This window comes from Herpailurus yagouaroundi, unplaced genomic scaffold (genome assembly GCF_014898765.1).
Source record: "Herpailurus yagouaroundi ecotype Mexico unplaced genomic scaffold, PumYag 181, whole genome shotgun sequence".
Lineage (NCBI taxonomy): Eukaryota > Metazoa > Chordata > Mammalia > Carnivora > Felidae > Herpailurus > Herpailurus yagouaroundi.
Genome location: NW_024412412.1, coordinates 34,652,497 through 34,671,257, shown reverse-complemented (window position 1 = coordinate 34,671,257; position 18,761 = coordinate 34,652,497). Strand labels below are relative to the sequence as shown.

General features: G+C 52.9%; 1 protein-coding gene across 1 annotated transcript in view; it reads right to left on the bottom strand.

Moving 5' to 3' along the window:
* Positions 1 to 18,761, bottom strand: part of LOXL2 (lysyl oxidase like 2) — a 93,157-nt gene that overhangs the window by 13,268 nt on the left and 61,128 nt on the right. The window contains exons 7-9 of the mRNA XM_040490264.1: positions 12,561 to 12,712; positions 4,768 to 4,935; positions 2,514 to 2,676 (exon numbers count right to left, since the gene is read on the bottom strand). Coding sequence (XP_040346198.1) covers positions 2,514 to 2,676; positions 4,768 to 4,935; positions 12,561 to 12,712 — 483 coding nt within the window. The remainder of the gene's footprint in view (positions 1 to 2,513; positions 2,677 to 4,767; positions 4,936 to 12,560; positions 12,713 to 18,761) is intronic.

Genomic DNA, 18,761 nt, shown 5'->3' with positions numbered 1-18,761 from the left:
CTAATTACTTAATTACAGTTGTGTCCAGAGATAGAAGGAGAAACATGGGTGTGTTGGGAATTATGACAGGGGGCCCAGTCTGGGGAAGGAGGTCAGGAAGAATTTCCTCGGAGGCAGTTATGTTTTCGTTGCTCCCTGGAGGATGAGTGGGGACTATAGAAAGTATCTCTACAATGTCAAGTTGCATGTGCCAGGCCCCTGGGGCATGAAGGAGGACCAAAGCCTGGGCGGTTGGGACACTGAGTAGGGGTGGGGGAATGGAGGGTGGCCCACAAGGAAGCCAGGCAACACCTGCCTTGTGCAAGTCCCTGCACTCACCTAAGTGCTGTGGGAAAGCTCGGACGGGTCTGGACAGGACAGAGGCATGAGTGGGAGGCCAATATTAATTCCGGCTTCTGGGAGGGGGAGCGGTCGGAGGGGCACATGTCGCTGTGGGGATCCCGCTGAGGGGCCTCTGCGGTATGGAAGAATGTCATCTGGACACAGGCTGAGACAGTCGGGTGGAAGGAGGTAGAGGGAGTCGAGAGAACATGGAGAGGTAAAAATGAAATGGACTGTATGTGGGGGGTGGGTGAGGAGGAGAAGGCTTGCAGATACAGGTGTAACAGGTTGGATGAGAAAAAGTAATTACAAAGGGTTGCCTGGAGAATATACTTTCTCTCTCTGAATAACATTCATTAAGCCAGATCAGCCAAGAGCTGTGTTCCCGGCCCAAATGGCACTGCCTCCCTGTAGTCACTCTGAGTGATGCCTTTAGCCTAATTTGAGGGGTTCTCAGGACCCCATGAAACTTCTCATCTGCCATGAGGATGTCAAGAGTACCGTTGATCTCATAACTGTCCATTTTCATGAGAAATTCCCTTCCATCTTGGAAACTAGAACAGTGAGTTGCTCCTATCTCATGGGTTTGTTTCTATTTCATGGATACTGGTATTAATGACCAGGTTTCCTTCCTTTTTTGGCTGTTAGGAAGCTCATGGTGAATTTTATGACCTCCCAAGAGTAAATGTATAGGACTCCACACTATAATTTTTTATTAACCTCTCTCTTGGTTCCATTTTGAGCCATTACCTTTTTGCCAACCCCTACTTTCTTGCTGTTTTTTTTAAAAATGTTTGTATTTATTTTTAGAGAGAAGGGGATGGTGGAAAAAGCAGAGAGAGAGGGAGAGAGAGAATCACAAGCAGGCTCTGTGCTGTCAGCATGGAGCCTGACGCGGGGCTCGATCTCATGACCCTGAGATCATGAAATCAAGAGTTGGACGCTTAACCAACTGAGCCACCCAGGCACTCCTTTTGTATCTGCTTTTATCTTATGCTACCTTTTACTGAGGTTCATATTATCTTAATTTCCTTTTGGCAATAATGGTATATTACAACATAAAATAAATTAAGAAGCAAAGGAAAGGCCCCTGACTGCTTTCTCTCTGCTAGGATGTTCTTCCTGGGGCGGGGGTGGGGGTGGCTGGCGAGGGTGATGATCTCCTCAGACAGGACACGATAACTTGTGCTATCTGCCCAGAGAAGCTCATGCCGGGTGGACAGTCCCACCTTACAAGGCTTGGGTCAGTGAGTCTAACGGGGTCGATGGGCGGACGAAGCTCACTGAATTCAGGTTTACTCTTCCCCAGGTTCTCCATGATGGTAAAAGACGTGCATCATTGTTTATTGTGCACGTGTACGTATTCATTGTCACATTTAATTTCCAGTGTCTCAGAAAAAAACAACTGTAAATCATAGTGGTTAACTAACTTTGCCAAAGTCACCTAATAAATGGCGGGTGGGGTCTGACCTCAAGTTCTCTGGCCAGATCCTGGGCCTCTGCCATCTGCCAGGTTCTCGAGGGAGAAGGCTAAGTGTGGTTTTATAAGGCCGGGGTGGGGAGGGCAGAGTCTGGGCATCAGGACAGCAGTGTGCCCTCAAAGCTGCACGGCTAGGCCTCTCTCTCTCTCTCAGCACAGAAGGGAGCCTTCATGAGCTGGGCCATTCTGAGTGTGGGCGGGGTTTCTCCTTCTGTGTATTTAGGCTCTCTGGGATTCCCAGGGAGTCACCGGGAAGTTGCCTCCACGGTGTGAAACGGGAGATGCCCTTTGGAGCAAGGTGAAAGGAAGGAAGCCAACAGGCACAGAGCACCCCCTATATGCTTCGTCTGCTTTACTGCCCTCAGAGACATCCTCCAAGGAAGGTGCGCTCTTCCTCGTCAACTGGTAAGAACGCGTAGTTCTCAGTCACTTCATCTACACTGGCCCTGCCATTTGAACCCAAGACTCCCAGACTCTCCAAGTCCCTCCCTCCTGCTTGTCTTTCCACTGTCAGCAGGCAAGTTGTGGGGCTGTGGGTAGGGGGTAGTTCCTCCCCCCTCCCCCCACCCCGACTCTTTTCACTTAAAATTAATCTCTGCTTTCCTCTTTGGCACCGCTCAGGGCAGAGGCCCCAGAACCGTGCAAGGAATAACCAGCGGGACTCTTTGGAGCCCGGCGGGGAGGGTGGGGTAGGACCCCCAGGGACTCTCACTTTCTGAGCAGGCGACTCCAGCCCCGTACTGCACTGCACCCTGGGGGCAGGTCACATCCTCATCTTGACGGCAGTGCGCCAGGGACAGCTCCGTTCCCGAGCACTTCACTCCACTCATGACCACTTTGTTGGCGAAGATATTTCCGTGCCAATACCAGGTCTCCTGGATGAAACAAAAGAAACGAGATGTGGGTCACCTTGGATTGTCACTGTCTCATATTCTGTCAACTTTCGGCCTCACAAAAATCCCCAAGCTAAAGCTAAATGAGCCCCATTTTTTCAGATGGAGACAGCAGAGGCACAAACAGTCACTCACCCAGGTCACGCACTTTGTTGGTGGCAGAGTGAGGGAGACCCTCGCACTCTGGTTCTGCCACTGCTCCCCGCGAGGAAGGCATAGCTAAGACTCTGGTCAAACAGCAGTTGAATACTGTGCGTCAGGAATGGCAGGCACCTGCAACTCCCTGCTCGCTCCCCAGCCCCACGCCCGGGGCAGACATGACTAGTCAATCACAGCACTCTCTCCTCTAAACCCAGTGTGCTCTCAGGATCCTCAACACAGTGCTCCCGGGAGACACTGCCAGTTGGTCAGAATTGGCAGGAGAGAAGCGATCTATTCACACATGATAGTTCGATATTCATACATCCAATTGGTTCTGTTTACCCAGAGAACGCCCCTCATCCTCTAGAGAGAACACCAGGGCCTAGCTAGGGGACAGGGTGTTAATCGGTGGCAGATCCTGGTCCACTGCATGACCCTGCAGACACACAGGTGTCTTAAGAATGAGCTGACCAGGGGCGCCTGGGTGGCTCAGTCGGTTGAGTGGCTGACTTCGGCTCAGGTCACGATCTCGCAGTCCGTGAGTTCGAGCCCCGCGTCGGGCTCTGGGCTGACAGCTCGGAGCCTGGAGCCTGTTTCGGATTCTGTGTCTCCCTCTCTCTCTGACCCTCCCCCGTTCATTCTCTGTCTCTCTCTGTCTCAAAAATAAATAAACGTTAAAAAAAAAAAAAAAAAAAAGAACGAGCTGACCAGGAACAAAAGTAGCTGGAGAACACTGTTCTTCCGCTCCCTTTGGGGCCCCAGAGAGTGCCTCGGCTGGTCAAAGCAGTATTAGCAGAGGCACTATGGGAAGCCAGGGCCCCAGAGGGCGTGGGCAGTGGCATCAGAGGCCTGTCCCTTCTGAATGCTAGGAGAGGAGCCACAGGGTAGTCTCTGCTCAGGACTCAGCTCCTGCCCTGGACCCAACCAGCCTGCAAGCAGGCAGTCAGGCTCAGCAAGGCTGCGGAGTTGTCCCGAGTCCCTCCCTAGGTGATCCCGTTCTGGGGGACAGGGCCACCTGGGCACAGGAGCTGGAGTCGGGGTTGGCCAAGCAAGCCGGGGGCTCTAGCCATTTTCCTCTTCTGTGAGGAAGTGTTTGGAGCCAGGATACTGAGGACCTGAGCCTAGTCATTCCATGTCACAGGGAGACAAACTGAGGCACAGAAGAGTGGCTGCTTTGTCCTAGACCATTATACAGCAGGCTGGTGGGGGTACAGTCGGGAATAGACCTTGAGCCTCCTATCTCTGGCTCCTCCTCCTCCTGGCCTCCTTCTGACAACGTTCCCTCACACTATAGGGAACAGAAGTCAATGATTTTTTAAGCCAAAGAGCTTCCTGCCTTTCCTCTGCTGCCGTCCAATAGGGGCAGGGGCTTAGCTACATTCATCTGAGTCTCTCTCTTTAAGGAAGGGACCGTAGGGAAGAGGGCACAGATGCAGGACAAGGCTTGGAGGTTTACCTGCCAATCACGGGGAGAACGCATGACACCACTTGGGACACATGGTCTGGCCAGAGGGGCCTCCAAGGGAGTGAGCTAAGGCATCTGGGGCCTTGGGCTGGGTGGTTGCCACTGCCCCATAGGACCGAGTTGTTTCCTGCTGCATAGGCACATCAGGACACCCCAGAATCAGTCCACAGCCCAGGGTGATTCCCAGCACTCAGAGCTGAGTGGACCCTGGAAACCAGAGTCCAGCCCCTCACTCTGTAGTGGGGAAACAGTCCAGAAGGGAGCATGACTCGCCCAAGGACTCAGGGCGGTGAGGGGCAGAGCTGAGGCCAGGATGAGGTTCCTACCCACCTCCCCTTCCCCCGCATAGTCCAGGGCACTTTGCTCTCTACTTTCTGGGTAGCTGGGGAAGGTTCGTGGAAAATAGGGGCTGACTGAGAGGGGCAGGGCTGGATTGGATGGAAGGGTCCGAGGCCGGGGCTTCTCACCTGGAAGGCGTTGCTGGCAAAGCCCAGTCCCAGCTGCCGGCAGACCACCATGGCCTCCACAATGCCCCAGTTCTCACCACACACCGTCCCCCATACGAGGGACCCGTTCCTCTCCACCAATACCTCCACCCGGCCCTCGTAGGGGTTCCGGCCCCCGTTCAGGCGCAGCTGCGGACAGAGAGAAAGGTATGGTCAGCAGGTGGAGACAGAGGGGGAGCTGCCCACCATATTGCCACCAGTCTCAATTTCCCCAAGCCAGGGGGTCCTGCCTGGGACACAGTTGGATTCGACAGCATCACTGAGAGCCTACTGTGCGCCCTTATCGTGCCCAGCATGGTCTTACGTATTAGGTCCCCGCTCACAGGCATCCTGGAACCTTAGAAGCCTGTGTGGCCGGAGGAGAGGCACTCATCCCCCACTGAGCACCACAGCAGCACCTGTTTCTACTCCCTGCTGCCCTCCGTGAGACTACCTGTAGGGGCTGCCCTTAGAATCAGACACTAGCGAGGGTGCAAGAGGCCTTAAAATATTAGAATTCTGCAAGACTCCTTCCTGGGCCCTTTGTCATCATCGCACCCTCTGCTCACCTGGATCCAGCTCCCGATCTCATCGGCCTCCACCCCCACTCTCCTCTCCACCAGACCCCCCCTTCCGAGACACTGTAGCCAACTGCCTATTTGACAGTTCCGCCTGGCACCTTGCAAAGGCCCAAATCTGACCCTGGCATCTTCTCTGACCCCACCTAAGCCTGTGCTCTAGCTCTCCCTCGCTCCCTATTTCAGTAAAAGGCACTACCATCTACTCCAGGGGCAGCAACCTTTCTATAAAGGGCCAGGTGGCATCTTAGGCTTTGTGGGCCGTATGCTCTGGGTCGTAACTGCTCAGCTCTGCCGCGTAGCTCAAGAGCAGCCACGGCAGATGTGTAAATGGCTGGGTATGGCTGTGTTCCAGTAAAACCGTAATTACAAAAGCAGGCAGAGGGATAGGTTTGGCCTGCAAGCTGTAGTTTGCTGATTCCGAATCTGCTCTGTTATACATGCCAGAAATCTCGGAGCCATCCTCGACCCCACCCTCTCTTTCTTCCCCCACATCCCGTCAAAATCTTCCTCCGTGGATTTTATCTCCAAAGTCTCCTTCCAATCCATCGCTTCCCTCCAGCTCCGTGCAGACCCCCTTGTCCCCTGGCGCCATCACCTCCTGCCCCTGCCCGACCCCTGGCCCCCCCCCCCCTCCCTGCCCCGCTCTGGACTTCATCGCCCTATTGTCTAGTCAGAAGCCAGAGTCGTCTTTGAAGACCACCCAATCGTGTCACTTTCCTGCTCAGAACACGTCAGCGGCTTCCCATGCTCCACTGCTCACTCTCTCATCCTGTTCTCTGACCGCCAGGCATGTGGGCCTTCTCTCAGCTTCTGGGGCTACCTAACTCTCCTGACCGAGTCCCATAGTAAGTCACACTTCTCACACTGAAGCCCACTGCACACAGATGCCCTTCTGCCTTGCTGATCCTTGTCCGTCTTTCCGATTCCATACCCAACGACACTCCTCTCTCGCCTGCAGGGTCAGGGCCCACAGACACATTCCATTGCTCCCCACACGCTTCCTTCTTGGCATTTATGACAGTTAGAACTAAGCTAACTTACAATTTGTTTAATGCCTGTCTCCTCTGCCAGAACATAAGCTCCGAAGGGCAGAGTTGTACTTGTGTGGTTTGCTGTGTGAGCAGTAACGAAGCGAGCACCTCACAAGTGTTAGGTTCTCCAACGCTACTTCTGGAATGAATGAATTAAGTGACCAGTCTTATGGACGGAAAGCACGGACCAATTTACATGAGGGCAGGCAGAGAGATCTGGAGGTTGGGGAAGCGTCCTGAAAATGCAACCCCTAATCCAAACACCTTACCTTCCTTCCCTCTATACATCTAGCAATTCATTCCTTTGGGACAAGGCATGACACCTCCAGGAACCTTCAGTGCATCGGGCTGTTGGCTCACCAGTTCTAAGCAAGCATAACTTCTAGGGCATGAAGTATGTTCTTAAGTTCTTATTATGGGCTTAGGGGTTGCAAAAGTCAATGAGGTCAGCTGGCAAACAGACAAGTCAAGGGCGGCCATGATGCTAAGTCTCTGTCCTAGGCTTGTTGAATGAAAGAATGAGATAATTCAGGGGCGCCTGGGTGGTTCAGTCGGTTAAATGTCTGATCCTGATTTTGGCTCAGGTCATGATCTCATGGTTCATGGGTTCGAGCCCCATGTTGGCTCTGTACTGATGGTGTAGAGCCTGCTTGGGATTCTCTCTCTCTCTCTCTCTCTTTTGCTCCTCCCCTGCTCACGCATGCTTGCTCACACACTCTCTCTCTCTCAAAATAAATGAATACAAAAAATGCGATAGTTTGTGTAAAGTGCTTAGACGGGGCCTGGCACAATGTAGGTGCTCAAGAAACATGAGCCATCATCAAAGCGATGATCTTTATTAGGGTGGGAGTCCCATCAGAAATCAAAACTCTCTTCAGAAGAAATCAAAGGGTTCGGAGCACATGAGAAGGGGGCTGGCCTTCGGGAGGCCAATGTTTGTCTTGCTGAGTATCTCCGGGCTGAGGACCAGGGTGAAGGTGGGCACTGGCCACTGTCTGAGATACAGATTGTACTTTACCCATGACTAACGCATCTTTAGGGCTATGTAAAAACACAAACAAATAAGATGAGCAGAGCCATTGAGAAAATTCCAGAATGGCAGGCGGCAGGCGACTCCGTTCCAACATCCCAAGGAAGGGCCAGCGCCTTGGGCAGGCATGTGTTAAAAGCCAACAGGGACGCCTCTAGGTAACCCCAGGCCAGCCCCTCTGCTTACCTGAGACCTAACAAAGGCCTCTATTTCACCATATACTTCCTTTACGTGCTTACTGAACTCTGCCTTAGGTAATGCCAGCCCCTCCCCAGGGATGAAATCAGTTGTGCAGATTTCACCAGATCCATTCATCCAGCTGATGCTCATTGAGCATTTGCGCTGTGACAGGCACTGCGCTCGGCGTGGGGAAGCTTACAGACAGACTTCGGAGCACGTATGGTGTCCGTGGGCCTGTGCAAGTCTCTTGTGGACATGAGTTCATTCTGCTCTCACGACTACCCTGTTAGGTCATCCCCATTCTACAGATGAGAAAACAGAGTCTCAGATGAGGGAAGCGCCTCTTAACTTCCATACCAGACTACCTCCAAACCACAGGCACCAGGCCTCCTTCTCCAGGCAGGGCTGCTTTCGTTTCAAAGCGAGGACCGCTGACCCAGAACTGAGGACCGCGTTGGGCCTTTGCAGTCAGGTGGCGGAGGGAGCACGCTGGCTGGGAGATCTGGGCCCTGGGGCCTGGGCTTTAGGGTTCTGAGGTATTGACTGTCCGCTGAGGTCACACTGACCCCTGAGGCTTAAACACTCACAAAGGAACCTAATTTGGGGTCTTGTGAAACCCGTCTCGGGTAGCCTCTCAGCGACTGCTGCCTTGTCCAGGAGCAGTCTGCCAGCCCCTGACGCACATCCACTCTCCCTCCTCCCCTGGTCCCGAGTCTCCAGCCCCCTGGCCTGGCCGTGGGCCTTTGGACACTGTGTGTGAGGACAGACAGACCCCGGGGACGGCAATAGAGCCTGCACTGCAGGCCCCGCATCTAGGCCTCGGGACAAGCCCTCCCACAACGTGGGCTCTGATTTCGGGAGCCGGAGGTAAGCTTCCCTTCTCTCTGGGACATCCAGATCCCTCCCCGCCCCCCGTGTGGTGCCCAGCTCCCACCCCCAAGCCCGGGGAGGTGAAGGCCCATAGGGGGTGCACACTTCCGCTGGACCAGCTTAGCACTGAGGCTCAGGATGGCGGTGGGCAGTGAAGTTAAAGAGCAGAATGACTTTCAGTCGGGTTTACCACTGGTTTTGGATTCCGTGTGGACTGTGCCCTGCCTTACTGACTGCAGTGGGGACACATGGCACCTCCGGCTGCCCCCTTCACAGGCCACTGCCTCCTGAAGATGGACTTCATTTTGTCATCTGGAGAGCAGCGAAGGGTGAGGGCGGAGGAGCTGGAAGGACCCCTGTTCACACTTTGTCCTACTCCCAGGGAGCAATGGGGCTCCCCAGTGCAAAGGGCCTGTGTCCAGGGCTCCCTTTAGTTCTAGAGGATGTTCTTCCTGGTCCATCTCTGCCTGTGAAGCCCTCCCAAAGGTGGCTGGCCGTGTGCCAGCATCCCTGTCCTGCATTTGAAAGCCAAGGGAAGTCTCGGAGGCTCTGGCTGAGGACCGTGGCTGCAGGTTGACTCATGTGGTCACCAGTGGTGAGCGGGGGCCTCTCCTTGAAGCCCTTCTCCAAGCTGCTGCTGTGATTCCCCAGGGCTGATGAGGCCTGGAGCAGCCTCGGTGACAGGGACCAGGTTTCCACTACTCAGGAGGGAATCTAAGCACTTCAAGATGCATTGGGGGCCTTTTCTCATTTTCCAGAGAAGACCAGAGGGAGCAAGAGGCGAACCATGAAGCTCTAACGTGGCCCAGGGCATTGCTCTCTATTCCCAGGGCCCCACTCCTAGGCACCAGCATTCTGGAAATGGCCTGGCCCGCTAGCTAGAGGTGCTCTGACATCACCAGGACCGGTGGAACCCCAAGAGGCCTCGGGTCAGCCAGGGGCCTCTGGCCCTCATCCTTCCACCTCGTCACCCAGTGAGGATACCAGGGAAGGTCAATCCTCCTCAGAGTTTCTGAAAGTCACCCAGGCATTTCCCTTTTCCTATTCCCTTGGCTCTTGATGGCAGTAGTATGGGGTTTGAGAGAAGGGAGCCGCATCTCCCTGAGCATGAATAGGGAAAACAAAACACTTCCAGCCAGTGGAGTAGGGCAGGGCTGCATCATGTTTTGATAAGGTTGTGGTGAACCAGTCCCACACCTCATTTGGGGAGGTGAGGGGGTAGGAGGCGAGGTAACCTGGCCCAGATGTTAGCATGAAAGGCAGCATGGGCACTTTCCAACTCACATTCCATACACGGGTTTGGTCCTGCCACCAGGCTAGGCCAGCCAAACCCCCCTTCCTGCACCCCCCCCCCCCTCGCACCCACAGGGTGGTCAGAGGTGAACTGGAGGTCAGCAAGGGTGGTCGCCTGGTGACCTCACTGCCACTCCCACAGCCTCCTCAGCTTGGCTCCTCCCTCCCGGCAGGGAGGGGAATGAGGCTTTGCGGTGGTTGGATGACCAAAGCTACTGGGCTCCAAGTTTGTGGCTTTTTATTAGCCATTCAATAGACAAGTCAATTTCCTCATGCACTGGGTTGGAAGGGAAGCTAGGGAAATCCTCTCTCTCACCCCCTTATTTTCAGAGGAGAAAACTCAAGCGTCAAAGAAATTAAATAAGGGATCAGCCAGGGAGTGAGTGTTGTGAACTGTGTCCCCCTGTAAAACTCACGTGCTAAAGCCCTAACCCCTAATATGGCTGCATCTGGAGAGAGTGTGTTTCAAGACGTAATGAAGAATAAATGAGGTCATCAGGGTGGGCCCTCGTCCAATATGACTGGTGTCCTTATACGAAGAGGAAGAGGCACCGGGGATGCAGACGCAGAGGCCATACGAGGACACAGAGAGAAGGCGGCCATCTGCAAGCCAAGGAGAGAGGCCTCGGGAGCAACCAACTCTGCCAGCACTTTGATCTTGGATTTTTAGCCCCTAGGACTGGGAGAACATAAATTTTTACCGTCTAAGCCACCCAGTCTGTGGTATTTTGTCATGGCAGCCCCAGAGAACTAACGCAGCGATAAAACATGGGAATCCTGATTGCTCTGCCCGGCGTTGTTGCTGGCGGCCATGGGAGTCCCACGCCACGCCACGTGGAAGGCTGGCCCGCTGCTGTGCCGAGACAACCAGCACAGCCCATACGACTTTCTTTCACGGGTGACCGTCCCCATCTCCTTTCTGGGGGATTGCCACCAGGTGTAAAACTCCCTCACGCTGCATGCTTGAGCTCAGGGAGCACCGGGTGGAGCCTGGAGGGCCTGTGCAAGACTAAGGCCGTTGGTGCCGGGAATGTGGTGCCTCCTTTGGCATCAGCGAGCACACGGCCTGGCTCAGCCATACCAACCATAAAATGCATCTGGAAAACATCACTTTCTCTGGCCCAGGTCTTCCATTTGTGTTGGAAACCCCACTCCACCCAACTCCAATCAGCCCAAAGTGAATGGTGCCACAGCATACCATGACATGTAGCATGTTACCTCTCATAGCCCTGTTATGGCTATCTTGGAATGCTGCCAGACAATTAGCGGTGGTGAGCCTTCCCCGTGGCTGTGGGCTTGTGGCCCATGCTCCCGCTCGCCCACAGGCAAATGCATGGCTTCACTGAGCGCTGTTGGGTTCACGGTTTTGGCCCCATTGGGCAGTGAATTGCACAACACATGCCGCGGCTGACCAGTTTAGTAGTGTCTTTGGCATGCTGGTGCCAAGGTCAAGAATCACTGTCAAAGCAAGAACCCAACTGGGGAACCATCCTGCACCCTGATATGTCTGCATCTGCTCACTTTTACTTATTTTTATTTTTTGTAATGTTTACTTATTTATTTTGAGAGAGAGAGCATGAGCAGGGGAGGGGCAGAAAGAGAGGGAGAGAGAGAGAGAGAAAGAATCCTAAGCAGGCTCTGTGCTGCTAGCACAGAGCCTAGTGCAGGGCCTGAACCCATGAACCATGAGATCATGACCTGAGCCAAGATCAAAAATCGGAGGCTTAACCCACTGAGCCACCCAGGCATCCCCGCATTTGCTCGTTTTCAAAATAAGTGCTTAAGGAGCACCTGGGTAGCTCTGGTTGAGCATCTGACTCCTGATTTTGGCTCAGGTTATGATTCCAGGGTCATGGGATTGAGCCCCCTATCAAGCTCCAACCTAAGCACGGAGTCTGCTTGAGATTCTCTCTCAAAGATAAAAAATAAATAAAAAAAAAAAAATTTTTTTTTTTTTTTCGCCTCCGCCGCCCCCCCCCCCCCCCACTCAGGCTCGCATGCTCTCTCTCTCTCTCTCTGAAAAAATAAAAAAATACAAAAATAAAATAAAATAAGCACTAAAGAAACCCTTCCAACATGCCAGCCCTATAGCAGATAATGCACAGGACCCAGACAAGTTCATGGTGTAGTGAAGAGCAGTAAACAGGATGGTGAAGAGCAGTAAACAGGATGTACTGGGCCTTTCTGTAGGATTGGATAGCCCGAGAGGAATTCATCTTGTTGGCTACCCCTGTGGAAAGATCACCCACGCTAGCCACACGACGTAGGTTTTTAGCAACTCCATCTCAGGAAAGGACGGGTGCGTCTCTGGTATAATGCTGTTAAGTTTCCCCTTTATTTCCCTCTGGTTACCAAAATACAGTCTTCTGTCCCCAAATACTGTCTATATTGTGCTTACATTTGTGTAATTTGTAGGCCTGCTGTCGATGTAGTTCCTCTGGGTTCTTGGCTAGGGACCATGCCAAGGGTGTCCCAGGTGCTTCAGACCTTACAGAAGGGACTGCACTGAGATCACACCACATGTCTAGTCCCAGCACAGGGAGAGGCACACGCTGGATGCCCGACATGGGCCACTAAGGACAGCGGTGTTTATACATACGTTTTCTCACTTGGCCCATTTAACGAATGCTAGGTGACAATGTCCTTAATGGTGACAGCAGTGGAGCCTAAGCCCTTTCTGAGTTCATCATCAGAGCACTCTAACACTGCATGCTGGAAACCTTCAGAATGAGGCTACCTGGCTCATACTCTCTGGGGCTTGGTCACCAAAACAGAACATAATCCCCTCACCTTTTTCTGGAAGCCCATGGCAGGGATGTTACATCTCACACCAGCATCTTCCTCGTGGTTGCAGCCCTGAGACTCAGCGTTGAATTTGCAATCTATAATGGACTTCTCATTCCCAGTGCACTCGATCTCATTGAGGTGGATGGGTCCTATCCCTGGGGGAGGAAATAAACACGTGCTGTTGACAGCTTCCGGAGGAAAGTTTCTGGAATGGGCAAGAAAGTCTTAGCCAGTAAGAACGTGTTTCTCCATCCTCAAAACTTCCAACTACATCCCATAATCAGCTCAAGGATCCAGGCCTCCTCTCCCTGGAGAGACCTGCTTCTTGTCTTAGGATTCACTTCTCCCATAAAAGCAAATCAAATGTGCTTACTAACTTCCTGTGTGACCTTGACCAACCCACTCAGCCTCTCTGAATAGGTTTTCATCCTTAAATAAAGAAACTGGAAGAGAAGACATCTAAGTTCCCTCTTCAACTTTAATACCTTGTGCATTTATGAACCTCACAGGGGTGACTATCCCTATAGATTCAGAGTCCCCTCAGGAAAGTGATGGCACCCTCAAACTGGATGATTTGAATAGAGTTGGAAAAGGGGGTTTTGAAAACAAAGGTATGGACAGAGTGTAGGGAAATCACAAAATCACAGCAGACAGTCCAATACTCAGAAGCCGCTGAAGCCTCCCCCTCATAGTGGGACACAGATAAGGTCCTGAGGCCAGCAGGAGTGAAGGGAAGATGGTAGTATTGACCCAGGAGAGCAAAGAAGCCGTGTGGAGAGGCCACCTGCTAAGAGCCGTTACCCTTCATTGAGGAGGGACACAGTGGCCCGCAGGGAGCCTGTAGGGAGTCCCTGTCCTCTCTCCTCTCCCCAGCCCATCTACTGCCAGTGCTCCCTGGGCACTGGCCATGTCAGTGTCCCCAAGGCAGAAAGGGGCCATCCAGTAAATGACCTATGGTGAACATGCAGAGAAGCTTCTCCCACAGGCACCCAGATAACCAAGGGGAGGCCCCTACTGTTGGGGAGAGAGAAGAGAGAGAATTCCCAGACTGACCAGTCTGGCTCAACTCAGCTCACAGGGCTACCTCCCCTCTGTATAGCCCTAGCCCATCAATATGGATCAAAGTCAGTTCTTTTTTTTTTTAATATTTTTATTTATTTTGAGAGAGAGAGAGAGAGCAAGCAGAGGAGGGGCAGAGAGCGAGCGAGAGAGAATCCTAAGCAGGCTCCATGCTGTCAGCACAGAGCCTGACTCGGGGCTTGAACTCATGAACCGTGAGATCATGACCTGAGCTGAGATTGAGTCAGATGCTTAACCAACTGAGCCACCGAGGCGCTCCCCTAAGTCTAGTTCTTTCTAGGAGTTCTGGGCTGCATGGACTCCCACACTGGTCCCTGCCCACCTGTGATCACCTCTCTCTCCTGCCCCCATTCACCATCCTCCTCTCACTGGGGTCCTGCCCCTCAGCACTCATTCAAACTTCCCATCTTACAACCACCCTCCCCTGAGCCCACCCTCTGGCCTGTCAGTTTCATCTGCATCAGGGTGAACTTCTTGGAAGAGCTGTCTGTTTTGTCCCCTTTACTTCCGTGTCCAGTAGAAGGACCTACTCCTGTCTGTTTCTCCACCAGCCCTCTCCATCTCAAAGTGGTATCCATCCGGCCTGGTGTTCTCACCAAAACCCAGAGGTCACCTCTGGTACCGCCTCCTCTGTGGTTGCCAAGGAATCCATCACCACACTCCACTCACTTCCCTAACTCTGGGTGCTTTTCATTTCTGCCGGCGCAACACTCGTCCTGCTCTGTCATCGTCCATTTGGACAAAGGCAACAGCCTCCAGGCTCCCTCCTGCTTGCTCGTTGCCAAATATTTGCCACAAGACAACCCAAGAGGGTTGTTAATGCATACTGAATCGTGTCACTCCCCATTGTAAGTCCCCAGAATGGCTTCTCACTGCATCGAAGGGTGAAATCCACAGTCCCCGAGCACCCTGTTCATCCTACGCAGTCTGGCTCCACCTGCTCCTCCCACCTCTGCCACACCGCCACCTCCTTTGGCTGCTTGATTGAGCTGACCTCTTCCCCTGCCTGGACCCTCTGCCTGGCCCATCCTCCTCCCTCCTCACCAGCTTGCTCATCCTTCAGGGCTCGGCTTTGGCCACTTTCTTAGAGAAGCCTCTCTGATGCCTGTCTAAGCTGGGCCCCCCTCCCATCGAGCACTCAGGTGGCTCTCTGTCCCCTGTCTGCCTCCCCGCTAGGCCGGAGGCCCCCCGACCACAGGCCGTGCCTGTGTCCCATTTCCGTTGAGGAGGTTTCTGGAGACACTCGGTATCTAGGCCAAGATGAACTTCCGGGACAACCCATATTAGTAAGTGAGAGCCAAGTTTCCCTTTCCTTGGAAATTCATAAACAATAAAGCTTTCAGTTCCTTGGAATGTTATACAGTTGATAAAAACACATTGCTGACTATGGCTGGAAGCATCCAAAGACTCGGAGTGGAGAGGCTAGGACGCACCACAGGTGCCAAACAGGGCCCCTGAAGCAGGCAGGGGCCACAGCTCAGGGAGCGAGATGGACACAGAAAGACGCAGCCACCTCGGACCTGAGTATCAGTCAGATGCCCGGCTTGCCTGAGGACCGTCAGGAGGAGGATGGCGACAATGGCAATGATGACACCACATGTTCACTGAGCGCTTACTAGGGTTCTGTCCTACACACGTTGCATATACGAACGCACTCAATCATCATGGCAACTCGGTAAAATGAGGAAACCGGGGACTTGATGGAGGAGCCAGCACTCACACCAGGCAGCCTGACCCCACTGCAGGATCTCGCTCTGTTTCCGAGGCATGTGAGGAGAGAGAACCCCATGTGCTGGACGGGAGAGGAGGGCTGCTGGGGAAAGAGCGGAGAGGTTAGAAGCACCTGGTTCTTCATGTGGGGATGCTCCCTCTGCCTCCTGGAAGCCCTGCTCCTCTTAAAGAGCTGACCTAGGTAGAGGCCTGCCTCCAAGGAACACTTCAGATCCTTCCTCCTCCCGGGCTCAGCTGGACACGACCTCGCCCCCCCCCCCCCCCCGTGGCATTTTCTTTTACACCTTGCTGGTGAGGTGATGGGCCAGCAGTCGGGCTGCGTCTCCTCCTCGGGAAGTGACGGGAGCTTTCTGAGTCTCGCCTCCCTCATCATAAAAGGCAATAATAAAATCTATCTGGCGGGGTGGGCCAGGGGCTCAGGAAATGGTAAATGTTCTCAGTATTTCCCTTACATCTCATCACCTCTCTGTTAGTACAGGTTTACCTTTGATTGAGGTTATTTCTAATTTCCCCCACTTGACGGGAGCTCCTGGGGAGCAGAAGCCATTACCATAAATGTTTGTGGAATTAACGAATTCTCCATTCCAGGGCCCAGCCCAAACAACGAATGCTTATGAATCACTGACCTACTGGACTGGCCAGGAGAGGAGAGGTTTATCCAAGAGCCTACCATGCTTTAGACTCCGACTAACAACTGGTTGTGTCCTTCCAGCCGAACTTAGATACACCCTCGCCCAGTGTACAGCTGAGCATGCCCAGTGCTGCCTGTGGGCTCTTGGCTCGTTTTGTGGACCTGGGCTTCACTTGCATCCTGACTCCCAGCACTCACCTACTCCTGGTTCTGGACTGACCCCTGAATTGTTCCTCCTCACGATGGCTTCTCCACATCCACCTTAGCCCTGCTCTTCCCCCACGTATAAACTCTGTCCCAGGTGGCCACAGGCCGGGGGCAGAAGCAGGGTACTAGGGAGAAGCCCAACGTCTTGGAGCAACGTCACGGACTCTAGACCCAGAATCAACTTTGCCGGTGACAATCACACTTCTAAGAGCACGGTAGAATACAACAGGACGTAGCGTAGTGTTTTGCATGTTAGAGAGGTAAGCATCATTTCTGGAAACTTCTGTTTCGGCTTTATATGCATGGCATTTCTGCTCGGGGATTTCAGGCAAAAGGGTTTTAAAGCCACTGCTCCAGGGCTGCCACTGGCCACACTGAGCGCTTGGAATGTGGCCAGTCCAGACTGGAATGTGCTCCACGTATAAAACACACCCTAGATTTCAAAGACTTGGTACACGAAACGTACACTATCTCATTAACAGCATTCATTCTGATTATATGTTGAAATCATAATTTGGGGGATAGATTCGATTAAGGAAACTATATTATCGAAATTAATTTCACCTGTTTCTTTTTATTTGTTTTTACAAGGCTACTAGAAAATTCAAAATTACTTATGTGGCTCACGTTGTATTTGTATTGGACAGCTAAGGTCTAGAGTGTTAAAACTGCTTCACCAGGTGTTCATTCAGCTGACCCTACTTATGCAACTGGAACTCATTCATTCATTCATTGATTCATTCATCGATTCATTCATTCTTCATAAAATGAATATCCCAGGGTACTATAAGCTGGCAAGACTTAGCACGAAGAACACAGGCCCTCCCTCCTCTCTTGCAGCACTTGGTCATGGAGGGAGGTGGTTGTGGAAACAGACAGCTGGAGCCCAGATATGTGCAGGGGGTCACAGAACACACAGCACAGTGCCTGACTCTGACCTAACATCCATCCCGGTGAGAAGAGCAGGTCTCAGGAAACCCACAGGAGGCAGGAGCCAGATAAACCCTCGAATGTGAATCCAGTGAAGAATCTGAGGACCTGGAGTTTACTCAAGGTCACGGAGAAAGTAGGTAGCAGGCCCAGGACGAGGACTGAGATCGCCTGCCTCCCCGTCCTTGCCTTTCACGCCCTCACTCTGGGTGTGGTCACTTGGCCCACCAGCCAGAGCCAGAAAGGAACTGAGCCTGTGACTTGACACTGAATGTGGACTTTCCCCCTTCTGCCTAGCAGAGTTGATCTGCCCAGAGTGGCAGGAGATAATAAATCATCCAGTGGTTCTTTCCAGGACAGCACCGAAAATGCCAACTGTCTCTCTCTCCAGAGTTCTGCAGGTCCCTGGAAACCATTGGCTGCTCTGGGCAGGGAAATAACTAGGTCAACAGCCCACGCCCGTGATAAATGGAATGCTTATGTCATCCAGTGCTTATTTATTCCTCAGGGTGAGTGGTCTTTGTACAGTAGGCCTTGGGGAAACACACACTGACACATCAGCCAATCAGTAAAACGGACTGTGGGAATATTTGAGATCCAACTCCAAAGAGCTCATCATGACCAGGGGAGGAGGAGGACTGTCGTGTGGTATAACTGAGGCTTCCAGATGGCACGATGCAAGGTTAGAGTCCAGCCTAGACCCCTAGCCTTCAGGGCATGCCCAGGAAACTGCAGGGGATTGCAGAATGGGGGTAGAGAGGTGTTCCGAACGTGAGCAGGACTGGGCCAAGGTGGGCACACAGGGAGAAGCCCAAATATGAGCGAGCTAAAGACTTGGGTTTTAGATTTTCTCCACCACTAACTATGGGGATGACTGCAAGCTTGTGCTCCAGCACCTGAGGCCTCGTCTGTTGGACCAGATGCACTGAGGTCCCCTTCAGCAGTGCCATCTATGATTCCGGGACTCTCTCCAGTCCACTGGGCTATTACTTCCTCCAATGTGACCAATGACCTCACCACATTCCTTTCTGTGGGGTGATGGCCTTACGTCCGGCAGTATGGAAACATCCTCTCCCCACAGGACGGGACGCCCCACCCTCCTTGCCAGAAAAGGAAGCTATCTGTCACGTTCTCATGCCATGTTTGCCTTGGTGCTCTCAACAGAACGACCAGCTCGAAAGCTTCTTACACTTTTGGTCTCTGCTTAAATGAAAGATCTGTTCAGGACACTTAATGAAAACCAGGCTCCTTCTCATTAGTGTCGCGTGTCATCCGGAGATGGGCATCCTGTTCCCAGTCTCTGGTGGAGGGGAGAGAATGTTTGTGGGGCCGCACCACAGTGGGAAAGAAAGATGACTTTTGGGACTCTTTTGTGTCTGGGGTGGTCCACAGCCTGAGGAATTCCGAGGTCCTGTCCTGGAGGAAGGCCTTGAGAATTCCAGCATTCTCGGTGGGACAGTGGGGAGCACCGGGTTAGGAGCCGGGAGACCCCCCTTAGAGTATTCATTGGCTGCTAATTTGTTGTCTCATCTTGGTTATTCACTCTCTTCTCTGGGCCTCAGCTTCCAAATTCATGCAGTGGGGGACTCAGTGTTCCCTAAGGCCGTTCCAGCTCTGACTGCTGG